At 41.9% G+C, this 27,557-nt stretch overlaps 1 protein-coding gene across 12 annotated transcripts in view; it reads left to right on the top strand.

The window, feature by feature from the left end:
- The window catches only part of DLG2 (discs large MAGUK scaffold protein 2), a 1,468,504-nt gene that overhangs the window by 1,154,216 nt on the left and 286,731 nt on the right, over positions 1-27,557 (top strand). For all 12 annotated transcript variants that reach the window (XM_073336088.2, XM_073336097.2, XM_073336081.2 and 9 more), the window contains one exon: positions 22,540-22,608. In XM_073336088.2, coding sequence (XP_073192189.1) covers positions 22,540-22,608 — 69 coding nt within the window. The remainder of the gene's footprint in view (positions 1-22,539; positions 22,609-27,557) is intronic.

Below are 27,557 nucleotides of genomic sequence, written 5' to 3'. Positions count from 1 at the left end.
TCTACAGTTGGTTAATAACATAGTGAAAGCATCCTGATTGTGCCAGTTTTTAAAAAAGTTGGCAACCCATTAATTGGGGCCATAATCTACCTAGGTTTTTCCAATCCAGGGTTGGCAATGAAATACCAATATGCTCTGCACAACAGGGTTGGTATGGTGATATTTTGCATTCTCTGCTATGCAGTATTCCAAATGTATTGTTTCTTGCAATATGATGTCATAAATTCAAATCTACAGCAGCACTTTGTGGCTGGGTTCCTCACATGATCTAGTGAGTAAATCTGTTTGCTCTTGGCCTACAATCCAAGCAGCATGAAATACTGTTAGATAATAAACCTACGAACATATTACTGCTATACAGAAACTTAGCTCTTAATAATCAGCAGTAGAGAAAAACAGACCTTTTCATAAGGGTTAGCATGAATGTTTTAAAGATACCTGTATAAAACCTGCCACAGTTTTTCTGATTGAAAGTTAACCATTTCTCTGAAGTCACTCTTTGAGGTTTTAACTGACCAAGTGTACTATTTCTGCATTGCAACAGTTGTTGGGTATCTTTTCAAGAGACAGAAACTGGTGGGTTAAAAACTATGAAAAAATACAACTAAATTGGTATCAACCAATAGAACTGCAGCCATTATGCAATTAAACAGATATGCCAAGTGTTCCTAAACGGTCACCCATTAATGTGGTGAATAGTACAGATTAGTGTCATTTTCTTTCCAAGTTAGGTGCTTTAATGACCTAAGTACTAAGGTTTCTGAGTGATTCATGGCATTTTGGGATGTATAAGTAGGGGCATTATCAGCAGATTGAGGGACGTGATCGTTCCCCTCTAGTCGACATTGGTGAGGCCTCGTCTGGAGTACTCTGTCCAGTTTTGGGCCCCACACTACAAGAAGGATGTGGAAAAATTGGAAAACGTTCAGCGGAGGGCAACAAAAATGATTAGGGGACTGGAACACATGACTTATGAGGAGAGGCTGAGGGAACTGGGATTGTTTAGTCTGCGGAAGAGAAGAATGAGGGGGGATTTGATAGCTGCTTTCAACTACCTGAAAGGGGTTCCAAAGAGGATGGATCTAGACTGTTCTAAGTGGTAGCAGATGACAGAACAAGGAGTAATGGTCTCAAGTTGCAGTGGGGGAGGTTTAGGTTGGATATTAGGAAAAACTTTTTCACTAGGAGGGTGGTGAAACACTGGAATGCGTTACCTAGGGAGGTGGTGGAATCTCCTTCCTTAAAGGTTTTTAAGGTCAGGCTTGACAAAGCCCTGGCTGGGATGATTTAGTTGGGGATTGGTCCTGCTTTGAGCAGGGGGTTGAACTAGATGACCTCCTTAGGTCCCTTCCAACCCTGATATTCTGTGATCCTATGATTCTGTGATTCATACTCTCTTAAAGTATTTATTAGGGCTGCCAAGTGATTTAAAAAAATTAATCGCAATTAATTGCGGTTTTAATTGCACTGTTAAACAGTGCTATTAAACTCCTTTTACTGAGCTAGGTGGGTTCCCTTCAGCTGAGTGAGCTCTTGTTTGCAAGGGAGGGTGGATTTTACCTTCGGGACTCCGCATGTGGTGGGGAGGAGAGGCTGGTGCAAAGCGGCTGAGCTCGCCAGGCCCCTGTTCTCTATGGGCTACCCCCTGGAGCAAGGGGCCAGCTGGAAGGCATTGGGGTATGGAGCCAAAGAGGGTGGGGGTAGTCCCCAGAGTGAGTGGCTGGCCAGGGGCAATGGGGCATGCTGGGGAGGGGGCTGCTGTCAGTCTTGGGAGCAAGTGGCTGGCTGGAGGCAATGTGGCATGGCACAGGGGGGTCGGTCCCGGGAGCAAGTGGCTGGCTGGAAACAATGGGGTATGGCAAAGGGAGGAAGGGCTGTCAGTCCTTGGAATGGGTGGCTGACAGGAGGCAGTGGGGCAGGGGGTTGGTCCCGGGAGCAAGTGGCTAGCTGGGAACAATGTGGTATGGCATGGGAAGGAGGGGAGAGAAAGGATATTGGTTCTGGGAGCAAGTGGCTAGCCAGTGGCAATGGGGCATGGTGTGGAGGGGTCAGGATCCCTACCTCTCCACCGGAGCCGGGATGAGAACCTCTTCTTGTCTCTTCTGGCCCTCCAGTGGCGGCTTGTGTTACTGCGCCTGGCCGGACACTGTCAGGTCCCTTGGCAGGTGATGCCTGCCTCTCCATTGCAATTAACACGTTAATTGTGGTTTCAGTTAATTGCAGGCACTAATTGCGATTAGTTGACAGCCTTTGTATTCATCTTCACACCATGCCTGTGAAGTAGGGAATTGCTAGTATCCAAATTTTTACAGTTGGAGAACTCCGATACATAGAGATTAAGTGCCTTGTCCATGGTCAAACAAAAAAGTCGGTGGTGGAGCTGGTAAGTTTCAAACTTGCTTATTAAAAAGAGCTACAAATAAAACACAATTTAAGAAGAAGTCTTCCAAACTCGCATTGCAGCACAGCCTGTGCATGAGAAGAAACCTAGGCTTCCGTTACACTGTCTGCATTTTGAAGAAAAAAAAAAAATCAAGACAATGTCATTGGACGGCAGAATAATTTCCAGAGGGAAGCAGCAGAAGCCTCGTTATTTATTTTGAGTCTGGATAAAGGGCTAAAACACAAGAATTTAGCAAGATTAAAATCGGAACGGTCCTTTATATGGATAACCAGAACATCCAGAGCCGTTATAATTAGTGCTAAGAAAAAATTTGGAAGGGCTATGAAGCCTCGTGCTTCAGAACTTAATCCAATCGCTAACTGTAAGAGATCAGGATAAGACCCTAATGTCGGAGGCAGATTATTGCACATCTGTGTATTGCAGAAAATTAAAACTAGATTAGATGCCTCCGATATCTGCAATGTCTCAAAACCTGTTGTTGGGCCATGAGGAAATAGGCAATCAAACTGTACCACTTAACTTGGTACAAGAATCAGCATTTTATACCCAGAAGAAGCAATTGATGACTGACTTGTCCTTTGGGTTTCTTGTCTCTCTATTTACCCAGACTTGTTCTGTTTGCAGGCCTCTATTGCTTGAGAATAAGGTTATTTAAACACAATGTTATTGTAATAGTGGATTTTCATAAATAGTAGGGACAAACAAATCAGATACCAACTGGAATTATAACACAAACCTGTTGTCAGAATATTTCCTGCCAGTCTCGCAGGTGCACGATTTGAAAACTTGGATGAGCATCCAAACTGTTGGGCACATCTTTACAGCTGCCATCAGTTTTTGCATCACAAACGATTCATAAATGTATTATCTATGAAGTGTTCGGTATGATTTGATTGGAGAGCACTCACAGATTTGCTGTGGAACTGCTTCATCCACAAAAATAAAATGTGCAAAATTGACGCAGGAGGCTATGATGATAGTCTAGGAAGTGTTAACACAGTAGTCCCATCTTCAAATAGATCTCTTTTGCGTGACTCTTCCCTTTGGGGCTGCTTCATGAGAATTGAAATCTGTTAATGGCCCTTGTTGAGAAGAGGATATTTTCTTGGTATAAATTCAGCTGTGATTATATTTGTTGGTAGCTCCTCATTCGAGGTGCAACAGGCACACGGGGAACAGAACCAAAGTGCAAAGATTCATGAAGAGATGAGTACATTTTCAGCTGCAGGTAGCAAGGGGAGGTTTGATCCTAATAAAGGTAAAGCACTTTGCCCAAAAGAGAGGAGACCAGAAGCCTGACTTATCACATTAAATCAAATGTATTTAAAGAAATAAATAAAATAAAAATCTTCCAGGAAGATGTATCCCTGAGAGGATCCCAATTATAAGACATGGTTGACAAGCTGGAAGAAAAGTCTGAAAAGTTCTGATGAATGAAAACTCAGACTCCTTTTGCTGTGTTCCCAGGGTTTATCCTATTAAATGGACTAACAGCATTATATTGATTCCCAGAAGTGTTACAAATTAGCTGTTCATCACCTCACTCAAGCATTTGTAGCACCACTGATTCTTAAAAACTTTTAAACCCAGCTTCTCTCCCTCCCTCCGTCCATAACTCTAATACAGTATTACTCAGTAGATTTATCCCATTGGGTTTATAACTAAACTGTTCACTTTAATGACCAGCAAAGACTCCAATAAAATGCTTTCTCTTCAAAAATTGAATGTAATGAGTTTCTTTAAATGAGTACTGTCTCGGCCTAATCTTGTGTAGGGACATAAGGATTGCCATAATGCCACACATAATGATCTATCTAGTCTAGTATTCTTCCTAGTATGGTATCTAGAGGAAAGGAAAATAAATAGCTAATGTAACTGGAGGGTACTGCAATGCTGTACCACAGGGATGTATTTATTCCTGACCCCAGGTAGAAAGCCTCTTACACCCAGAAACATGAAGATTAACAACCATTGTCAATGCTGTCCTACCTGCTTTAACTGTATCCTCCATTTTAGAGCCTGTCATAAATATAAAGGGAAGGGTAAACCCCTTTGAAATCCCTCCTGGCCAGGGGAAAGCTCCTCTCACCTGTAAAGGGTTAAGAAGCTAAAGGTAACCTCGCTGGCACCTGACCAAAATGACCAATGAGGAGACAAGATACTTTCAAAAGCTGGGAGGAGGGAGAGAAACAAAGGGTCTGTGTCTGTCTGTAGTCGTCTTGGCCAGGGATAGACCAGGAATGGAGTCTTAGAACTTTTAGTAAGTAATCTAGTTAGGTACGTGTTAGATTATGATTTCTTTAAATGGCTGAGAAAAGAACTGTGCTGAATAGAATAACTATTTCTGTCTGTGTGTCTTTTTTGTAACTTAAGGTTTTGCCTAGAGGGGTTCTCTATGTTTTGAATCTAATTACCCTGTAAGATATCTACCATCCTGATTTTACAGGGGGGATTTCTTTATTTCTATTTACTACTATTTTTATTAAAAGTCTTCTTGTAAGAAAACTGAATGCTTTTTCATTGTTCTCAGATCCAAGAGTTTGGGTCTGTGGTCACCTATGCAAATTGGTGAGGCTTTTTATCCAACATTTCCCAGAAAAGGGGGGGTGCAAGTGTTGGGAGGATTGTTCATTGTTCTTAAGATCCAAGGGTCTGGGTCTGTAGTCACCTAGGCAAATTGGTGAGGCTTTTTACCAAACCTTGTCCAGGAAGTGGGGTGCAAGGTTTTGGGAAGTATTTTGGGGGGAAAGACGCGTCCAAACAGCTCTTCCCCAGTAACCAGTATTAGTTTGGTGGTGGTAGCAGCCAATCCAAGGACGACGGGTGGAATATTTTGTACCTTGGGGAAGTTTTGACCTAAGCTGGTAAAGATAAGCTTAGGAGGTTTTTCATGCAAGTCCCCACATCTGTACCCTAGAGTTCAGAGTGGGGGAGGAACCTTGACAGAGCCTTATCCTGCAAAATATTGAATGTGTCTTATGAATGTGTGCTGAGTGCCCACCATTTCCATTGAAGGCAAAAGGTGCATAAATGTTTACTACCACCTACAAGAGATTAGAAACAGCACATCCTAAGATACTGCATTCATTTGCCATTCACTTTGCACTTTGACAGTATGTTCATTGGTACCTCTGGTCTATTTTCTGATTAACATTATTCAGCTCATTTGTGTGGTTTTCTTGTGTGTGGTGTGTGTTATTTCTGGTTTGTTTTTGCCTGCTTGTATTACTCAAGGATGTACGTTGAGAAATTCCATGTTTATCCTTCTTATTACCTACCTCCCTCACATACATCCCCAGTGGGCCCATTCTTATTTCCATTGACATCAATGGCAGCAAGTAAGTTCCTTTCCATTTCACCTTTTTTATATATGTATTGTGACAAAGTTCCTCCTCTGCCTTGGTGGGTCTTGCGCTTATTTGTGGATTTGCTTGCCTTGGAGCTTCACAGCAGCCCTCAGCTTGGCCGTTTTTCTGAACTCACAGTCCAGGTCGACTCCTCCTGTGTCTGACCAGGAGTTTGGAGGATTTGGGGGGAACCCGGGCCTGCCCTCTACTCCGGGTTCCAGGCCAGGGCCCTGTGGAATGCAGCTGTCTAGAGTGCCTCCTGGAACAGCTGTGCGACAGCTACAACTCCCTGGGCTACTTCCCCATGGCCTCCTCCTAACACCTTCTTTATCCTCACCATAGGACCTTCCTCCTGGTGTCTGATAATGCTTGTACACCTCAGTTCTCCAACAATCCATGTTCTCACTCTCAGCTCCTAGTGCCTCTTGCTCCCAGCTCCTCACACACACACCACAAACTGAAGTGAGCTCCTTTTTAAAACCCAGGTGCCCTGATTAGCCTTCCTTAATTGATTCTAACAGCTTCTTGATTGGCTGCCAGTGTTCTAATCTAATTAATTGTCTCCAGAAGGTTCCTGATTGTTCTGGAACCTTCCCTGTTACCTTACCCAGGGAAAAGGGACCTACTTAGCCTGGGGCTAATATGTCTGCCTTCTATTACTCTCCTGTAGCCATCTGGCCCAACCCAGTCACAGTATGCATGGCCCTCACCCTCTTGAGGGGTGCATCTGTCCCGAGTCCTTCTGGAGAAAAGGACAAGCATTCAATACACACCCAAAAATATCATGCCTAAAGACAATATACACACAAATAAGCCAGATAATGTTAATCAGAAGGTACCACACAAGTGTCAGTGAACATAGTATTAGAGCAGAAGGTAATTAGTGAGTACATGTAATATTGAGGATGCAGTTTCTCATTTATTTTAAGTGGTAATAATCTAATGCACCTTTTGTTACGATCATTCTTTCCACCTTAATAAACCGCTTGCATTAATGCTAAGAGTATCCTATTTTAACTGCCTTGCCTGGATGATTGGAGTTAATGTGCACCATTTTGGTACACATCTGAGAGTTAATTACTGTATCTGCAGAGAGAAGGAAGTTAGTTCAATTTAGTCTAGTGTATTTAGCCAAGAAACCATATGGAAAGCTAGTATTCTGTTGGCTGTTTTTCCTTTATGTAAATTATAGTGGTATAGAATCTCAAAGCACATAAAATAGTTGTGTACTAAATTGGATACTTAGCTGGGTACTAAGAATTTGGTATCAAAAAGCTTTTATTGATGTTTAAGTTGCCTTAATTGATTTTCAGTATCAGCAAATGTTTTCTTCTGGACAAGGAAAAGGCAATGCAATGAATCCCATGAGCAGAATTATCTGGATCTACTTCTCTTCGCATTAAGATGCGTTATAAACCTTTGTAACTGGTTTTGTGAGTACCCATTAATTGAGTACTATTGATAGTTATTTCTCTTTTCATCTCTACACCACTAATAGGCATAGTGTAATATTTTGTACATTGGTCTATGAATTCTTTTTTCACTGACCGAAAGCAACTTTAGGAGCAAAGCAGGTTAGAAAAGCAAAACATTCTCTAAGTTACTCTTCAAGCATCCCTTAAGAGAAAAAAAGCAAAGCCAACCTGTGTTAAGTATTGAGTAATCACTTTTGTAAAAGGACTATCAATCCATTATTTTAAGGTTTCAGAGTAACAGCCCTGTTAGTCTGTATTCACAAAAAGAAAAGGAGTACTTGTGCCACCTTAGAGACTAACCAATTTATTTGAGCATAAGCTTTCGTGAGCTACAGCTCACTTCATCGGATGTATTTTAAGAAATTCTGTGTGGCAAGCCTACTGTTAGAAACTACTGAGCTAAAAATCACTTACAACATTTACTTTTTTGGACCTTAAGATGGAATTGGTCTCTTGTTCCTTGAGGAAAACATCATGCTTTATGCTTTAAACCACCCAACTCCCTAGTAGTAACCCTAGTTGTGAGAAAATGTAGCTCTCAGTAAGATTTGGAAATTGAGATTAACTCCCCACAGAAAGAACAGTAATTGCAAACCAGCTGAAAATGCAGGGCCTCTCCAGCAAATTCTACCTTTTGTTGGCTGGTCAGCAATCTATTTATAATCATGTATTCTTATTTACCCTATCATGGACTACACTGGTGATCAGAAATTGGCTATTGATAAAGATTAAACCAAACTATACATTCTGGTCATTAGACTTTATGAAGTTCAGACCCATATTTATTTGTCAGGGTCAGGATAGACATTTTCCTGGCCTGGTTGACAGCATTTCAGAATATTGAATAGTAAATCGTTTACTTCTACAGCTTTCATTTTGAGAAGATACAGAAGCAGCAACAAGTCTCTCTCTTTAATCAATAATCCGGGATCTTTGCCCCAGCAATCCCATAAAAATTATACTTGTTTTAATGCCTCACTCTGATAGACTATACATAGACAAGGCTTTCTCTTTAGGCAATAGGAAAGCATTTCTGTGTATTTAGACCATTATCAAATAATGCAGCTGGCATTTATTTGAACAGCCTGCTGTTTGATGTTTTGGGATCACAGAGGGTTTTGTGCAAATCTTCTTCCTTTTGTGCTTCTGAGTTTAGCTTTGAACTGTAACCATTCAGATTTGCCTGGTTTCCATCTGAAACTATAATGGCCCAGATTTGCTTGAAACTCGGCCTGAGTTTGCCGGCAATTAACTGGAGAGGTATTTAGATGCAAGGATATAAGTCATAATGGAACTGGAAACCAAGTGCCTTTACTTGCTTATGGGTTTGATTAAGTAATGCACAGCTCTGGAAAATATCAGTTATTGATCTAATGTAGTTTAGTGTAGTGTGATCAGTGCATGGCATTTGTCATGCAATACTTGTTAATGGAAACTGTGCTAACTAAATCCCTGTCGATCATACTGAATGATCATCCCTGCTGTAAAGACTCAACTATGGTGACAGTAAACCATAGTCCATGCCCCTTCGAGTGTAGAATAAGCACAGCCACAATACCAGTTGTGTGCTATGTGAGACAGTGTGGTCCAGTGGAGAGGGTACTAAACTGGGGGTCAAGAGTCCTGAGTTCTGTTCCTGGTACTGGACCTACATCCCTTCCAACAATTTGTGTATTTAATCTGTAAACTCTTCAGGGCATAGACTCTCTTACTACGTGTTTACACAATGGGGCCCTCATCTCAGAAGGGGCCTCCAGGCACTATTGTAATGACATATCATAATAATGTGGGTTCACCCTCCTCTGCTGGGCCATAACTCTTATTCCTTCTATGACCCCTCTGGAAGCAGAGTAGCTGGACTGGTGCTAAACTTGAATAATCCTTTCCTTCAGGAAGACACAAGGATTGCCATTGTGGTGAGGCTCCTTGTGCTGTGTCTCTCTAAGTCTATATTTGCAAACTGCAAATGTTTCATGTTGTTAGGATGTGAATCTGTTTTGCTAGAAATGTTAAAATCAAAGGTTAACTCCGTGCTACACATATTATTCCAAACATAACCTTTTTAGATAGAAAAATATTGACGTAAAATTGGGCATTGCAAATATTGATATATGTACATTGAGTGATAAGAACATAACAATGGCCAGACTGGGTCAGACCAAAGGTTCATCCAGCCCAGTATCCTGTCTGCCGACAGTGGCCAATGCCAGGTGTCCCAGAGGGAGTGAACCTAACAGGTAATGATCAAGTGATCTCTCTCCTGCCATCATCTCCACCGTCTAACAAACAGAGGCTAGGGGCACCATTCCTTACCCATCCTTGCTAATAGCCATTAATGGACTTAATAGTGAACAGTAAATTAGATATGACATTGCAGTGCTGTGGGGGACACAAGAGAGCCTTTGTGTAATTGCATCATGTCAAAGAGTAAGGTGGGGGGTAAGAGTCACTTTCTTTATGAGGCATTGATAACTATGTACCTCATTAATTGCTGGCATCCTGGGTGCTGTAGGCAAATTGGAGGGCACCCAAAGTACAGTGGAACCTCACAGTTATGAACACCTGAGGAATTGGAGGTTATTTGTAACTGAAATATTCGTAATTCTAAACAAAATGTTATGGCTGTTCTTTCAAAAGTAGAACTCAACATTGACTTAATACAGCTTTGAATCTTTACTATGCAGAAGAAAAATGCTGCTTTTAGCCATCTTAATTTAAAAGAAACAAGCACAGAAACAGTTTCCTTCCCTTGTCAAATCTTTTTTAAAAACTTTCCCTTTATTTCTTTTAATAGTTTACATTTAACATGGTACTGTACTGTAGACTATTTGCTTATTTTTTTTTTGTCTCTCCTGCCTGATTGGTTACTTCCGGCTCCAAATGAGATGTGTGGTTGACTGGTCAGTTCATAACTTTGGTGTTTGTAACTGTGAGTTTCTTCTTCAAATAGCATCCATATGGGTGCTCCACTGTAGGTGTGCTTGCATCCCTGCACTGCTGATCGTAGAACTTTGGTAGCAGTGTCCATTAGACGTGCACATGCATGTCTCTCCTGATGCTGCACCCTCAGTTCCTTCTCAGCCACCCGTTGGCTAGAGAAGGAGCTATTCGCAGTCCGTTAGGAATATTATTTTCAATTTGCATTTCTGTAGTTAATTAGCCTCCTAGTTCTTAGTCATAGTTCTAGAGGTATTTTTTTTCTCTTTTCTTATTTTTTCCCCTTAAAAAATAATAAGATGAAAAATACTTTAGTTTCCCCACTCAAGAGCCCTCGAGGCATATCCTTTCGACCAGGGCATCCCAGGCTTCAGAACCTCCGCAAGAAATTGTGGAGGAACAGGAGGGCAGCTCTGAGGAAGAAGTGACCCTGAGGACTATTTCCTCCTCTTCCCTGGATGAGGCTGTTATGTATCCCCCACTGTCTCTGGCGGACAACTTTCTCCTCTTCCAAAGAGATTGGTGGGCACCCTCCAAATACCATTAGAAGAGGTCAAGGACACCCACCATCATCTCTTTGACATACTCCACTCACCCCACTTCCTCAAAGATTCCCTACCTATTAACAAGACCATTCTAGACGTGGCAAAAACCATCTGGCAGACCCCAGCATTGGTGGCACCTACCTGCAAGTGGGTGGGGAAAAATACTACGTCCCAGCAAGGGAGACTGAATTCCTCTTCTCCTCCCATTGTGATGGATACTGTTAACTCCTATGGCCTACAACATCACATGCAGTCCACTTCCTATGACAGGGACTGGAAGCGTGTGGACCTTTTTGGGAGGAAGGCACACTCCTCCGCCACACTTCAGTTTTGAATTGCCAGCTACCAAGTCATCAAGGTGAAATATGACTACGGAAATTACTCAAAACTGAACAACTTTATTGAGCAGCTGCCCGAGTTGCATTATGACCAATGCAAGGCCATTATTCAGGAAGGACAGCTAGTAGCAAAGACAATGCTACAATCTGCCCTCAACGCAGCTGACACTGTGGCTAGGTCCATCTCCATCGTGTTGGTGATGCAGTACACATCTTGACTCCATCTCTTGGGTTTCCCGAAGGAGGTACAGTCGACCATTGAAGATCTTCCCTTGGAGGGCACTAAGCTCTTTGGGAAAAGAGCGATGCCTCTCTTCACACCTTGAAGGATTCTCGGGCCACTCTCCAGTCGCTGGGTATCTACACACCAGTACAGAAGAGGAAACTTAGTCCACAGCCACAGCATAAGCCACATACCTCCCAATACCTGGCCCAACACTACTACAAGCCTCAGAGGAAGGAAACTAAACTTTTGAGGCATAAACCATCTGGCCCGCAATCTTCTTCATCCGAGCCATCCATGTCCAATCACCAATTCTGATATGTTAGTCGAGGTCCCGATGGACCACTCCCCCCCGAACTGCTACATCAACCTCCTTGAGCTAAAGGTAGTCAGGTATGCCTGCACCCACTTCCTCCCACTGATGAAAGGATCACACATGAGAGTACTAACAAACAATGTAGCCTGCATGTACTACATAAATTGACAGGGGTAGCTAGGTAACTCTCCTTCTGTGCAAAGGTGATGAGGCTATGGAACTGGTGTATCGCCCACAACATGAAATTGTCTGCAGCCTATCTCTCGGGCACACAAAACTCTACAGAGGACAGTCTCAGTCACAAATTCCGACCCGACCACACTCAGTAGTACTTCACAGTCTATTCAGGTGATGGGGGACACTGACTATGGACTTGTTCACCACTTACCTGAACAAGAAATATCCACTCTACTGCTCCATATTGAGAATAGGACAACACTCCTTAAGTGATGCTCTCCTCTTCCCCTGGGATGGGGACCTTCTTTTAGCCTTTCCTCCTTTCCCCTTATTATCGAAAGTCCTGCTGAAAATAAAAAGAGATGGGACACACGCCATTCTGATCGCTCCTGCTTGGCCGAGACAGACCTGGTACCCTCATCTGCCACAGCTTGTGATGTGCCTGCCAATCCCTCTCCCAGTCACCCTATGCCTCCTCTTGCAGAACAGAGGACTTACTCTACATCCCAACTTGGTGATTCTCTGCATCAAGGCATGACTCTTGCTTGGTTCAAACACTTAGAAAGTTCTTGTTCAACAGAGATGCAAAAGGTATTATTACACATTAGAAAGTCCTTGACACAACGTACTTCGGATTTGGTGTACTTCCCAACAAATCTCCTGACATCTGCAACTCTTTCACATATCTTAGACTGTGCACTGGCCCTAAAAAGATCAGGGCTATCTCTAAGCTCTCTGAGTCCACCTAGCAGCTATAACAGCCTTCCACCAATCAGCAGAGGGATACTCAGTGCTGGCACACCCAACCACTAAATGGTTCCTTAGGGGTTTTGTAAACCTCTTCCCACAACCTCAACTTCCTACTTCCACATGAGACCTAAATGTGGTACTGAAAGGACTGACAAGGCCTCCCTTCAAAACCATGACCAACTGTTCGCTTACATACCTCTCAATGAAAACGGCCTTCCTGATCAAGTTGCAGTGGGGGAGGTTTAGATTGGATATTAGGAAAATCTTTTTCACTAAGAGGGTGGTGAAACACTGGAATGCGTTACCTAGGGAGGTGGTAGAATCTCCTTCCTTAGAGGTTTTTAAGGTCAGGCTTGACAAAGCCCTGGCTGGGATGATTTAACTGGGAATTGGTCCTGCTTCAAGCAGGGGGTTGGACTAGATGACCTTCTGGGGTCCCTTCCAACCCTGATATTCTATGATTCTATGATCGCGATCACCTCAGCTAGGAGAATAGGTGAAATGGTAGCTCTGATGGTACGTCCCCCCGTAGATGGTATTCTTTTGGGATAAACTAACACTCAGGCCACATCCAAAATTCATTCAGAAGGTAACCTCCCCATTTCACATGAACCAATTGATTCATCTTCCAACCTTTTACTCCAGGTCTTACCGAGACAACCAGGAGGCTATATTACACACTCTAGATTTCAGGAGATGCCTAGCTTGATGTAAAGGAGTACTTGTGGTACCTTAGAGACTAACAAATTTATTTGAGCATCAAATAGTCTCTAAGGTGCCACAAGTACTCCTTTTCTTTTTGTAGATACAGACTAACACGGCTGCTACTCTGAAACTTAGCTTGATGTAAGAAGAAAAGGAGCACTAGTGGCACCTGAGAGACTAACCAATTTCTTTGAGCATAAGCTTTTGTGAGCTACAGCTCACTCTGTAACTCACGAAAGCTTATGCTCAAATAAATTGTTTAGTCTCTAAGGTGCCACAAGTACTCCTTTTCTTTTCGCAAATACAGACTAACGCGGCTGCTACTCTGAAACCTAGCTTGATGTGTAAATCTACCCTGCATGAGAAGTTTTGAAGTGTGCTTTGATCGTCCCCACACTGAAATGGGAGTAGGTCAAAGCACACTATGAAATTTCTAATATGTAGCAGCAGAGTCCACATGGACACTTAGTACGCTGCAGGCTAGCAACTGGTAGATTTACACTCCAGCTGCCCATTCACTTAGTGTTTGAGTAGACAAGCCCTGCAAGTTTGTACTGTGAGATCCACCTTGTGTCTCTACTTAGGCTAGCTGGACTTTGGGCACAGGAAGGAAGAAGTCAGCAGGACTACTCAGCTGCTTACTCCCTACCACATTTCCTCTCCATTGCGGAAAGATCCAAGGGCTCAGCAATATCAGCTGCCGTGAGGAGGCGTGCACGGCCTCTGTCAGAGATTGACAGGGAGGGACCACAACCTGCTGCCGGCTGGGCAGAGCTAGCAAGGCCACACCCAGCCCGCTGGAAGCAGAAGGGTGGAACAGGAAGAGGAAGTATAAAAGACTGGCCCTGCAACTCAGCGGGGTTGGAGCCGCATGGGGAGACAGACGCATCCTGCCTGCTCTTGGAGCCTGCAGAAGAGCTGCCAGGGCTGCCTCCTGAGGACTGGCCAGAGCTCCCAGGACTGCTAGCCGACCAAGACACTGACACTGTCCTCCGTCTCCCATACCCCAGGGAGATGGAGGACAACTATAATGTATAGGTATCAAACCCTGGGGATATAGGAAGTAGACCAGGGAAAGCAGATGACAGTCTGGTTGAGTATTGGCCTGATACTAGGTCTGCCACTAATAGGGCCATGGGCTGGGATACACTGGAGTCGGGCAGGCCCACATTCCCCTACTCCCTGCCACCCCACCCTTGGGGTGGCAGCACCCCCATCTTAGGCCAGGAGGACTGTGGTACCCTACTGTCTATCAAGTTGGGATGTTAGACTCTGCTGGTGCTCACCCCTACCTGAGCCCCTAGACTCTGGTGGTGCTCACCCTTACCTGAGATCCTAGGCTGTGTGGGCGCTTACCCTTGTTAAAGCCTTGTAGGTGTTTGCTGCCCTGCCCTGACTGAGGGTCGGGGGCTCATTGACTGCCTTACTGCTCTGCCTGGCCTGAGGGCATGAATTCTAGGCACAGCTAATTTCCCCCCTTTTCTTGAGATCACCTTTACCGGTGCGTGACAGCAAGGACGCATCAGGAAGGGATGGCCTTGCCTGCCTACATGCCCATCGAGTCTCCAAGTGGGTCTCAAACTGCATCATACAGCGTTACCAAGTTTGCAATTTAACCACTCCAGATACAATTCGTAAACACTCCACAAGGTCCATTTCGTCATCTGTCGCCTTCTTCAAGAATGTCCCTATCTCAGAGATCTGTAGAGCAGTGACTTGAGTGTTAGTCCACACTTTTGCAGAACATTTGGCGATCACCTGGACTCCGCCTCTGATGCCATTTTGGCTCCACAGTACTGTCGTCTGTTACTGACCCAAATCCAAAATTCCAGCCCTCCAGAAGGGATACTACTCGGGAGTCACCTGCAGTGGAGCACCCATAGGGACACTACTTGAAGAAGAAGTTATTCACCTTGTGCAGTAACAATGGTTCTTAGAGATGTATGTCCCTATGGGAGCTCCACAACCCACCCTCCTCCCTTCTACTTTGGAGTCTTTGTCAATCCCTCTGTGGTAGATGCAGTGCTGTAGTGTAGACTCGCCCTGAGTCACAATTTCTCCCATTTCCCCCTTGCTCCTAGGCAGTAGTAATTTACCGCTGGCCTATATTAGCAGCACATTACAACACTCCCTGCAGTGGTTTAGTTTAGAATTTTGCTTAGGCCAAATTTTAAAGCCTGACCTGACTTGAGCCCAAGAGTGTTGAGTTGTTTTCAGACCCAAACCTGACCCCATCAATTTGTGTCAGTGGTGCTGCTCCATCCTGGGGCTTAGTCTGGTGGGGGCTTCCCAGACTCCATGCCAGAAATCCATCTGCAGTTGCCCCCTGCCCGCAGGGTTAGCATGGTGGCGGCTGTGTAACCTGCTTCTGCTGGCCAGCACCTCCTTGCTGTGCGGTGTGTGCTGCAGAGTGAGAGGCACCGCAACTTGTCGGCACACTCGCACTCCACACTGTGAAGAGACGGTGGCCAGCAGCAGCAGGGCATGCAGCTGAAACCGCACCCACCCCATGAGCAGGAAGTGGTGGTCAGAGGAAGTGGTGCAAGTAGGGCAGTACGGTACGGTACGCCGTACCAGTAAGCTATTTATAGCCAGTACGCCATACTAGAAAGACACAGGAGGAGCATCGGCCCCATGCCGGCAGCTTCCCCGGCACGGCTGTACCGCCCCCAGCCCTTCCAAGCACCTGCATCTAGCGTCTCCTGTCTGGGGTCTGTAGGCAGCCCGGTTGGAGTTCAGGGCTGGGGGGCAAGGTTGGGGGCTCCTCTAATTCGTCACGTGTTCATAACTGTGAGGTTCTACTGTACGTTGCGTGCCCTCCAATTTGCCTACATCATCCAGGATGCCAACAGTTAATGAAGTACATAGTTATCAATGCCTCATAACAAACAAATCCTCATAAAGAAAGGCACTGACTGATTATTATAAGATAATTTATTGGGGTGCACCAGGCACTTGTCAGAGATGACATGTGCTTTCCCTACATGGCTACTTAGATAATTGAGAAGATGGAATTCGGTGAAACCTTACAGAGAAACCTTATTTGATACAGATAACTATTACTGAAATCATAGGAAATCAGTTTGTATAAAAATAAGAAGTCCAGTAAAGTAGTTTCCTACATTCTGCATACTTACAACTTAGAGAGACCACTGGAAACAGAGATAGAAGGGAAAGTAAGTGGAGCCCATCAGAAAGCTCCTATAATTCCTATATGTAAATACGTTGCAACCTAATTGCCAAAGCTACCGCAAAACTCCCTGCTTGTGGAATTCTATGGTGTACTGTACCCTCTTATGGTCACTTGTTTGTCTTTCAGAATGAGAGTGTAGAATATCTGACCCGGGATTATCTCCGCAGGTCTCTCTCATTTCAGCTCCACTTCAGCCTTTAGTATAGCTACTCCCACAAGGTTAACATAGTATAAGAGGCCCTTAACTATAGCAAGCTTAATAACCCATTTACTTATGTTCACCTGTTCTCCCCCCCGATGTATGTTCCAAGCTAATAATCAATATACCCCTGTAAATCTTAGACTCCTATAATGTCATTTTACCTCTAGCAAGCATAAAATCACAGACAAAACATGAGACAGGATGATAAAGTCAGGGCAGTGGTCAACAAATCCTTATTCTAAGCTCTTTGGGGGAAATATCTTTCTTCTTACATGTCTGAGAAAAGTGTCAAATACTTTTGCGTAGTATATACAATTATTATTATTTTTGTTACATCTATTAAATATTGCACTATACATATTTTTAGATACAAAGAGCAACATATTTACAAACTGGAATGTCAAATGTTAGGCACCTAAACCCATGCTCAGCACCACTGAAAACCAGGATACATCATTAGGTTTCTTAATATGGATGCCAGTGTTTACGTTCAGCCATCCAAATTTGAAAATGTTGGCCTCAATAACTTCATTAAAAGTTTCATGTTCTTTCATCCTACATAATGCGTGCTAGGTGGGCTGTAACATGTACATGAATCTAACAGCATCGGGTGTAATCCTGTCGTGTCTGATGGGTCTGTGCGTTTGGAAGAAGTGATCAGAATCTTCAGCTTTTTCATCTGGCTGCTATGCTGAGAAAGATGCAAAACCACTGAGTCTCTGCCTCAAATAGGGTAGCTGGTTGGATCAGATGGTGATTAAATTGTTCTTTTAATTGCATCTGTTCAGTGTGACATTTGACAAATTATATTGTACTGAGAATCAAATCTTATAAATGACGGAAAAAGAAATCAAAGACACAAGGTGAATCTTTTATTGGACCAACTTCAGTTGGTGAAAGGGACCAGCTTTTGAGCTACACAGAGCTCTTCTTCAGGCCCAGACCTGAAGAACAGCCCTGTGTAAGCTGGAAGGCTTGTCTCTTTCACCAATGGAAGTTGATCCAATAAAAGATATTACCTCATCCACCTTGTCTCTCTGATATCGTGGGATCAATATTGTAAAGAAAAAGAAATCAACAGATTTCACCAATATATAGCACTTAATGTAAAAATAGTCCAGAGTTTCACTTTAAATGTATGTCACAGCTGTTTATGATTGGGAAAGCATTTCTAATGAGTATACTATTAGTACTATGAGGGCTTTTCATATGGGAGGTCTAAGGAATAATGTACCTCCTCCAATTGTACATAATAAGGATACAGTACCATTAAGGGGCACAGATGACACTGGTGGCTCAAGTGGTTTGTTAATTTCAGCAGAGCACAGAGATGAAGTTACAACTGTAAATCATGCTTGTTATGGGGTCATATTATTTAATATAGTATCTGATTCATAAAAAGCAATATTCCAGTCTAGTCTTTCTTTCCCACTCCATCCATCTGATGTAGCTTTTTTATAGTCCCCTTCTCCCTTTTTCCTCATTTCTGTCAGCCTGCTGTAGGTATTATTGTGGTTTACCTGATTTGGCTGCTTCCTTCCTCTAACTGTAAATAGACTTAAAAAATTAAAAAATTGAATTACTGTGCTACTGGGCAAATACACCATCAACTCCACAGCAGCTGCAATGTGAATTTGAAAGCTAATGGCCAAGATTTTGGAGATGACTCGTGTTTTTGGGTGTCTCTGTTTTTGAGTATCCAATATTGAATCACTATGAAGGAGCCTGATTTTCTTAAATTGGTGAGCATCTACCCTTGGGAAATCAGGAACTGTTAAAGTGGGAACCAAAAAACAGAGATACTTGACATCTCTGTGAACTTTAGCCAAGGTTTTCAAATATCCCTTCTCTAGTTTCTTGTTTCAACAGTCCTTTCCTGTGTGAAATTTTTAAAGCTATTTAGGAATTGCTGCTGTGCTCAGTAAAGGACTATACTGATTACAAAGTTAGCAGCTGGCTCTGGACATAGGATGCTTCTTAGAGATTCAAGGGTTTATTACGCAGAACCTGAGTCATAATTCACATAGCCTAATAAAGCACTGTAAGGTTCTTGGCGCAAGATGTATGTCTTCCCCTGTGTTTTTGTACATTAGCAAATAAGTGAATGCCATCCTAACCACTAGTCAACACTGCTAATAGCTCATGTATAGTAATCTCCATTTTTGAATGAGAAAATAAGAGCACTCTTCTGCAGTTCTTCATTAACACAAAAACCATTTTCTTTAATACTGTAAGGTCCAAACTAAAAAAATGAAGATGTAATTCTTATTATTATTTCTCCAGTGTTAAAAATGATTAGAAAGAATTTGATCTGTCAAAACTAGTTTTATGCTTTCGGTTTTGTACTAAATAGTCTGTATGAAATATTAATGCTCAGGATCAGTTTGAATTCAGCAGCGTAGATGAGGTATTACTGCTTAGTTGGAAACTTGGACTCTTTCGTTATTAGGATGATCAGCTTAGTCCCTTTCTTCATTTTGACCCTTTTAGAGTTGAGGCACTAATTCACAACCCCGAATTCATTCATTTACCGAATGAACTGTAGTCTCTTTGTATTCACTTGTGGACATCTAAGACAAGGTCATCATTCCCTCAAATGTATTTGTTGCTATGATTTGACACTTGTTTTCTGAACTTTTCTTTTCTTAGCTTTATGGATGGATGGTGAGCAGTTTTCTGTTGATAGTCAGACTTAGGCTGGAATTTTCCAGGCACTAAGCACTGGTCTAAATGTGCTTCTACTGAAATGAATGGGAGTCCAACCCATGACCTCAGTGGTAGCAGAGGTAGGCCAGTGCTGATTGCTTTTGAAAATGCCTCCCTCAAAATTTAAGCTTTGTTGATTAGTTGTGACTGGACACAAGTGTTCCTATACTGACTGAAATTATTATATTCCTTCTAATAAGGAGGATGGCTTGAAAAAGTGACTGAGGGTTAAAATATCTTGAGGAGAGGTGCTAGATCAGATTTCCTTTTTGGGCCAGATCTTGCAGTGGTGACATTCCTAGAAAAATTAGGATTCTTGTAGGATTTACTGCGTTGGTGGAGATTTTAATTTTCTTTTGTCAATCACTCAAATTGAAAATGTGGTCAAATCTTTGTCTGACTCCTTCAGTTGCCTCTGTGCCAGAGTTCTAGCAATGGGTTTTGAGAAACCGTTTTTTCCCATTGTGTAAGCATGGGTCTCAAGATCTCTTTCTTGAGTGGTAATAGCTAATTTAAACCCATCATTTTGTATGCATGGTTGGGATTATGTTTTCCAACGTGCATTACATTGCATTTATCAACATTGAATTTCATCTGCCATTTTGTTGCCCAATCACCCAGTTTTGTGAGATCCCTTTGTAACTTTCTGCAGTCTGCTTTGGACTTAACTATCCTGAGTAATTTTGTATCATCTGCAAATTTTGCCACCTCACTGTTTACCCCTTTTTTCCAGATCATTTATGAATATGTTGAACAACACTGGTCCCAGTACAGAGCCCTGGGGACACCACTATTTACCTCTCTCCATTCTGAAAACTGACCGTTTATTCCTAATTCTATTTACCACTTCACAACATCCACTAAAAATGGAAATAGTGTGAAGCACTAGCTACTGGAAATGAAAGTGGGGAGCAAGTGTAGTGCTCGCCCTGTAGTACAGTGCCATATGTTACAACTTCATGTGCTAAACAGCTAGAGAAATTACAATGTTTATTGAATTGTGTCCTCCATCACACAGCATATATTGGTTAGGCAGCAAAATGAAATGAACAGTAAAATATATGTGTGGTGCCCACTGACACTGAGCTTCGTAGTTTTTAATTAAAATATAATGCAGTATTTAATCCTAACAGACTGTCGTAGTTGTTCAATAACTGTATAATGCTTTATAGCAAAAGGCAAAAACTGTAACTTAGTGGATCAATGATATATAATGGCATTAAAGTTTTTTTTTCCTACACAGTGCAGTAGAACCAAAATTTATAAGGTACCGTGTAAACACTTAAATGAATCACAATACATCCCTGTGAAATTTCTGCCACCTTCTGTCTATGGGCCCAATCCTGCTACCACAGTAACCAGCGGGAATCTTTCCATTTGATTTGTGTCAGTATGAGAGCAGAACTGGTTCAACTACTGATATTCTAAGTTCTTCAGTGCTGTACTGAAGCGACTGTATACTACTGTCCCCACTGGGTACGTGTGTGTGTGTGCAACAGGTTCTGCAGTCAGTCCTGATTTAGTATGAGAGAAACCACTGGAACTGCTCAGAAATTTTCCAGTAGAATGATTTTCCAATGGATAATGCAGTTTCCGCAAAATCACAATTTTCCTCAGGAAAATTTACATTTTGTCATAAAAGTTTTATCTTTCCATCAGGTATATAGAAATGAAAGCTCCAGCTTTCCACTTCTTCACAGTTCATCTGGAGGGCTGACTGGGATCCCCTCGCTTCCAGGTTGCACCACAGCCTCGCTGGTGGGCTCCAAAGCTCGCCAGCCTCGCTTGCCCCCTGTTCCATCAGCTACTCAAAGAACTGGGTGGTTAGCTCCCCAGCTAGGTGGCTCCCATGCCTGCCCTGCTCTTGAGCTGTTTGCCTCCCCAGGCAGCTGACTCCTGAGGAGCCAGGCAGACGTCCTGCCAGGTGGACAGTCGGTAACCTCAAAAATTCTGTTTTGGTTCTCCCCAAATGGTATTTTCTTCCTTCCTGCAAAAAAAATCATGTTTTTTTTATTTTTTGTCCTGATTCATACAGAAAAAAATTCAAAATCTTTCACAGAAAGGGATTTCCATTTTCTGACCAGCTCTAGAAACCATAGCTTGAGGATTACTAAAGTGGTTTCTGGTTATATATCATATTTAGGGTGCTAATAGCTTCACTATTTATAGGCAAGCATTGAAATAGCTGGTGAGCTCATAATTACATCTGCCACTATCCAGGAGGGGCAGTATCATTTTATAACACTCCTAGAAGCATAGCTTCCAGAAGGTTGTGCTTTTAAAAGTGATGTAACAATTCTATCCAGCCCCACAACTAAATTTCTGGGAGAGCCAATACTATGATTGAACTATATGTGACTTGTTTTAACAGTCAAAGTATCTGCGTTACTGTCAGCTTTATCTCATTCCCCCACTTCTCCTGGTATGTATTGTTTAATTTAATGTCAAATCCAATACTACCGCTGAAGGTCAACTATTTTAATTTTGGTGATGCTAGTCAGTTCAGAGTGGGGTGTCTATAATTGCCTTTATTATTGTACTTATTTGAAATAAAAGCTATTATCCAGTTTCTGTTTACATTGTGTATCCACAGTTCGGCTTGTGCTGAAAATTATTTGGTTTTGAAACAGTAGCTCTTAATAGTAAATGTCTGCAATAATCAATATCCCCCTCCATCTAAAATCCATTGGAAAAAAAATCCATAGTTAAAAGTTATAGAGATGCAGATTTCAAAATCTTTTGCTGAAAATTCTACATAGGAAACAATAAAAAATTATCATAGTGAACTATGATAAGAGCACTTTGATTTCATTTCTCAGTTGTTCTACTGCTACATTTTATATAAATAACAATTCGCATCTGAGTTGTTTTAAGTCACTTGAAAAATACAATCTGTTGTATTCATGCATTTTTTTAAAAGATGAATCCTTCCAAGTCTGTCTAGTTATAATCTGTTTTTAATGAGGAATAACATCTTATTAAACAGGAGACAAGATAATTGGTTTCTTCCCCTATTATCCAAAGAGAGAGAGCACAAGGATCAGTAAATATGAGAGATGCATAGGAATACCTCACAGTAATTTCAGTAATCTGGTAATTAGTTCTGGGTCATCCATTATATCTTAATTGTGACTACCCATTTTCGTAAGAACAAGAGAATCAGCAAGTAGAGTCATATTTCTTTAACAAATACTTCTCTTTATTCTTCCTTGTCCATACAGTCATTCCCAGCACAGCACTGCAACACGTCCACCCGCAATGAGCTTACAACGAACCATTTCTCTGGAAGGGTAAGGCTGTTCTCTGTCTCTTGAACTGCTTCATATGAAAATTGAGTTTCTCTCTCTCTCTCTCTAACTATACACTGCCATGGCTACATTTACCAGATTGAAGGGGGAAAAAATCTATCTGATCCAGTACTAATACCAGATGAAATACCCAAATTCTTCACGTTGGAAGGTATGGCACTCCCCTTCTGTGCCTTCCAGCAGGGATCTACTGTTACATGGGGTTTAGAATGCAAGAACAAACCTACTGTGCATTTTTTGGAATTGGTTCATGGTGGAGCAGAAGGTTGATGGTGCATTGGGCCACACTCTTTAATAGCATGCCTTTCCCTCTCAGGCACCCAAACTCAGTTAACGGGACTTTAATGGAGGCAACATGGGGTGTTATTGCAGATCCTTTGGCCCAGTCACATGTGCAAATATCCCCAGTAGCATTAACATGCCTGCTTCCCCCCTGGTAGCTGAGTTTTATGGCTGCAGGGGCACCAGCTAGGTGGGGTGTCCAGGCTGTCGGAACCAGGCGCCAATGTGTAAATGCAAATAGTGTTGCTGTGGAGGGCAAAGGTCTTCTGTAGCTTTCCTGAAATCCTTGAAGCTCTTGGAGGATCTGCAGAAAAAAATAACATCAGGAAAAGAATTGGTAAAAGCTGCTGATATGCAACAGAAAAGTACAATTTTGTGGTGGTTTTACTAAGGAGCTTTGAACCCGTCAAGCTGGAGTGGATCAGACAGTGGTAGTATCCACTTTCCAAAGTGTAGGTTGACAGGCAAGTTTCTGAGTTCCCTGCATGCATATTTTAATTATTATTATTGATAATCATGTTTATCACAGTAGTACCTAGTGACCAACCAAGATCTGGGACCCTTTGTGCTAGGCATTATACAGACATAGAATAGCAGAGAGTCCTTGTTTTGATAAAATAATCCCATAAACCAGACAGATACAGAGTGGGGGAAAGAGATAAAAGATAAAAACAGAGTGAACAATGTTAGGACAGCAAATAGCATGTTAGCCCCAAGGCTATTATTTGTTTTGGTTTATTGGCAGGTGAGATATGGTGTAGTTATCAGGGATTGTTGGGGGTTGGTTTACATTTTTTTGGTGTGGTCCATTTAATTTTTTCTCTCATTGCTTTGTTTGTACCAATGTGCTACAGAGATTAATTTGAACACCATTGCTGCAGTGAAAAATTGCATAGAAAAAAAGCTCATTCGTTTATTTTAAAATCAGTGAAGCTTAATTAAAAACTTTTTGACTGATTATATATAGTGAGCATCAAGTTCAATATTTCTGATGGACATATCCTATGTAACACTCAGAACACTTAATCTGTCATGGAAGTAATCTGAGTGCCATCACTTGAGTTCACTTCACTTGCCTCAAGTTAACATGTACATGTTAAAACAGAAACATATTTCACACTAATCAAGGAAATTCTTACTGATGTCTGATTCTAACCCATGTTAACCATATTATTGTATGGGTGAGTTTCTTTCAGTGTAACAAATTATTCCCAAAGCTGAATACACTAATTCTGGAGATAGAACAAGAGCTGTTTGATATAGAAAAATCATCCAATGCTTGTGTGTGAGTGTAATTTGATTGTAAAAATGCAGATCTGCATATACAGATGGCTAAATTTTCACAAAACTAATGGGGGGAAGATGATTCATTCACAACCAGAGTCAACCGCTTTCATGTCTTTAATAATATCAGAACAACTGACAGTTATATGGAGTGCTTGGATTTTGGTTGCACTGGCTTGTTTAGGAGGGTTAGTTTTAATTTTAGTTTTGATTGTCCCCTCTGATTCATTGTGTGTAAAATTCCATTACTGCAAAAAAGGCCTAGAGCAAAAAAATATAACATGATCCAATAAGCAAGCAATGCCTCTCCTTTTTTGTTTGTTTGTTTGTTTATACTTTCAGAATTAAGTCTATGTCAGACTATGAGAGCTAGGGAAACTTGCCATTTCCTCCTCCTCTCATTCCCCCATTCACTAACACTTCCTTCCCCCATAGCATGCATACACAAATCTACATTTATTTTGGATTTGGATACAAAACAGTGCTCTAATTGGTGTTGGGTTGGGGGAAGACTCCTCGATACTAGGTCCTGAGCTGGATCAAGGTAGTCTGGGACCCTACATACAACAGGATACAGGGTTTGCAATGGCTTCACCCTACAATCAGGGTGACAGTGGCTGAGCCGCTCTCAGAGAGGTGGAGGTGGCAGAATAGACTTCCCTTCTCCTTCCCAAGCTTTTTGAATGGCTGATGCAGAGGATTTTGCAATTATCTGAAAGTTCATGCAGATAGACTGATATTAATTTCCAAACCACAACAATGAACATAAGAATATAAGAATGGCTATATGGAGTCAGAGCAAAGGTCCATCTAGTCCAGTATCTTGTTTTCTGACAGTGGCCAATGCCAGGTGCCTCAGAGGGGATGAACAGAACAGGTAATCATCAAATGATCCACTCCTTGTTGCCTATTCCCAGCTTCTGGCAAACAGAGGCTAGGCACACCATCCCTGCTTATTCTGGCTAATAGCCATAGATGGATCTATCCTCCATGAACTTACCTAGTGCTTTTCTGAACCCTGTTATCGTCTTGGCCTTCACGACATCCTCTGGCAAGGAGTTCCACAGGTTGACTGTGTGAATATGTGAAATAAGAATGTGGGAAATAAACAGGAAGAGCTGAAATTATTAGTACTTCAGCTAAATCATGACTTAACTGGCATCACAGAGACATGGTGGGATACATCTCATGACTGGACTGGACTTGGTATAGAGGGGTTTAGCTTGTTCAGGAAGGACAGGCAAGGGAAAAAAGGAGATGATGCATTGTATATCAAGATATATATAATTGTTGAGAGGTCCAGAAGGAGGTGAGATGCAGACCAGCTGAAAATATCTGGGTGAAAATATTAGGGGAAAAACAGGGGGATGTCATAGGTGGGGTTTACTACAGGCCACCAAATCAGGAGTATGAGCTGGATGAGGCATTTCTAAAATAAATCACAGAAATATCCAAAACACAAGACTTGTTAATAATGAGAGACTTTAACTACCCAGACATCAGTTGGATAAGTAACACAGCAAAACACAAAATGTCCAGTAAGTTCTTGGAATATATAAGGGACAACGTTTTGATACAGACTGTAAAGGAAGTAACCAGGGGACAGCCATTTTAGACTTGATTCTGACCAACAGGGAGGAATTAGTTGCGAATCTGAAGGATGAAGGCAATTTGGGTAGAAGTAATTATGACATGATAGATTTAATGATTCTAAGGAAATGAAGTAGTGAGAATAGAAGAATAAGGACAATAAACTTCAAAAAAGCAGACTTTAACAAACTCAGAGAACTAGTAGGTAAGGTGCCAAGTGAAGAAAAATAAGGGAAAAAGGAGTGCAGGAGAGCTGGCAATTTCCCAGAGACAATATTAAAACTGCAAGAGCAAACTATCCTGATGCAAAGGAAAGGTAAGAAGAACAGTAATAGGCCTATTCAGGCCAAAGAGTCTGTATCAAGAGCTCTTTACCTGAAAATCAAAAAGTAATCTTACAAAAAGCGGAAATATGGGCAAATTACCAAGGAGTACAAAAGAATAACACAAGCATGTAGGGACAAAATAAGGAAGGCTAAGGCACAAAATTATTTACATCTAGCAAAACTTGCAGACATATCACCACTGTTACAATGATCACATCCCCCACAACACACCTTTCAAGATCTATGGGTCCTATACATGCCTATCACAATATATGGTATACCTCATCCAGTGCACTAAATGGCCCAATAAAAACTATGTGAGTCAAACCAAAGAACCACTATGCTCTCGGATGAACTCATACAGGAAAATGATAAAAGACCCTATCATTTGTGGGTGAACACTTTTCACAAAGTGATCACTCTATATCTGATTTATCAGTCCTCATCCTCAAAGGAAACCTGCATAATACTTTAAAAGACAAGCCTGGGAGTTTAAATTCATAACTCTGCCAGACGCTAATAACCATGGACTGAACAGACACACTAGATGTATGGCTTATTACAACAATCTGTAACCCATTAACCCCGCCCTTTTTGTCTTATGTCTGCAGAAGTTTTAACAGGCCGTTTTACCTTGAATGGTCCCTTACAATATGTGCTAGTTTCTTACGCTAAACAATTTGTTCCACCTTGCATTTAGCTGTGACACTCGTAGTACTCTCCCAGGCCTGACGAAGAGCTGTGCGTGGTTTGAAAGTTTGTCTCTCACCAACAGAAGATGGTCCAATAAAAAATATTATTGTCTCACTCACCTTGTGTCTCTAATCAATTTGTAAGCACCTAGAGGTTAACAGGGATATAGGTAATAGTCAAAATGGATTTGTAAAGAACACATCATACCACACCAACCTAATTACCTTCTTTGACAGGGTTACTGGACTAGTGGATGGGAGGAAGCTGTAAATGTTTTATCCCTTCATGTTAATAAGGCTTTTCTGATACAGACCCACATGACATTCTCATAAGCAAACTAGGGAGAAGTGGTCTAGGTTAAATTAATAAAAGGTAGGTGCAAAACTGGTTGAAAGTCAAAGAGTAGTTATTAACCGTTCACTTTCAAACTGGGCGTATGCATCTAATGTTTCCCACGTGTGTTTGTCCTGGGTCCAGCACTATTTGATATTTTTATTAACAAATTGGATGTTGGAGTGGAGAGTATGTTTTTATAATTTGCAGATGATACCAAACTGGGAAGGTTTACAAGCACTTTGGAGGTCAGGATTAGAATTCAAAATGACCTCGACAAATTGGAGAATTGGTCTGAAATCAACAAGATAACTTTTTTTTTAAAAAGTGCAAAATTCTGCGCTTAGGAAGGAAAAATCAAACGCACAGCTACAAATTGGTAAATAACTGGGTAGGCACTAATACTGCTGAAAAGGATCTGGG

The sequence above is a fragment of the Lepidochelys kempii genome, chromosome 1, assembly GCF_965140285.1.
Source record: "Lepidochelys kempii isolate rLepKem1 chromosome 1, rLepKem1.hap1, whole genome shotgun sequence".
NCBI lineage: Eukaryota > Metazoa > Chordata > Testudines > Cheloniidae > Lepidochelys > Lepidochelys kempii.
Note: the sequence above shows the minus strand (reverse complement) of the source record. Positions and strands in the feature narration are given on the sequence as shown.